The sequence below is a fragment of the Trichoplax adhaerens genome, genomic scaffold, assembly GCF_000150275.1.
Source record: "Trichoplax adhaerens TRIADscaffold_1408 genomic scaffold, whole genome shotgun sequence".
Classification (NCBI taxonomy): domain Eukaryota; kingdom Metazoa; phylum Placozoa; class Uniplacotomia; order Trichoplacea; family Trichoplacidae; genus Trichoplax; species Trichoplax adhaerens.
In genome coordinates, this window is record NW_002061528.1 from 1,679 (window position 1) to 2,743 (window position 1,065).

General features: G+C 30.4%; 1 protein-coding gene across 1 annotated transcript; it reads left to right on the forward strand.

Annotated features, from left to right (window-relative positions):
- Nucleotides 1–456: 456 nt before the first annotated feature.
- TRIADDRAFT_9870 (uncharacterized protein) lies at nt 457–911 on the forward strand (the record flags this gene model as incomplete). Its single annotated transcript, XM_002118803.1, has 2 exons — nt 457–534; nt 828–911. Coding segments are annotated over 2 exons (162 nt in total), but the record flags the coding sequence as incomplete, so codon positions are not given.
- Between the last annotated feature and the right edge of the window lie 154 nt (nt 912–1,065).

The following is a 1,065-nucleotide window of genomic DNA, read 5'->3' on the forward strand; positions in this document are numbered from 1 at the left end:
ATTATCGAACGATATCAGGAGGTAATAATCTTTGGCCAATATTCATCCAGTCATAATTAGGCTTACATAATGGATATTAGATAAATAGTAAATATTTAATGTAGAATGCAATGAAATATTAATATACCAGGAGTGAAGAAATCAGCGAAAGTAAAGCTAAAATAATGATTTTCCCTCTTTGATAATGCTGTATTTATTATCTTCCTGATCAATGATTATAATACATCAGTGGAAAATGCGACTCCCTAATGTTGAGATTTTCTATGGTAAGTGCAATTTATATCGTAAATGAAATGGCCATACGTGTGTTACCTATAATTCACTATAACTTAAGTGTATTGCGGCAGCTTTTGTACTTCCTGATTTGTAGTATAATAATAAGCAGAGCGAAACTCAAACTGATCACCACTAATGCACTTACTATTATCTATGCTATTGAAATACAATTACCTTCAAGCTATGAAATGCAATAATGATCCCGTCCTGTTACGCACTTTAATAAACTTAGGAGTTAGCTTCGACTGTGCAAGCTTGGTAGGTATACAAGCAATGTAATGATTAATTCTTAATAGATAGTTTATCAAATTTAGGGAAATTAATAAAATTATAATTTTCAGTTAAAATATTGATCGATAATATACATGATAACTAAAAAGTTTATGATACTACGTACTTAATCTAATTTCGGTAGTGTAATGTATATGCATTCTTGAAATTTGTAATAAACGTCCATTTGTTATAGGTTAGGATGGATTATATTTTTTTCCCTAATATAAATTTATAGTTCTTTACATGGCCATATTTTTTATTCTTCATAATACTTGTAGGGTGAAATACAATCGATAATCAATGCAGGTGTTAATCCAGATAGAATTATATACGCAAACACTATTAAAGCAATATCTCATCTTAGGTAACTGAGTGAAGCTCGAGCTAAATTGCTGTTGGATGTGTACTGTGGTTATCTGACGTTCTTTGCAATCATGCAAAATATATTACGCTAGATAATCATCATGCGGTAGTAGATCATTGGGTATGTGCTTATTTTATCGATTATCAGGTTGC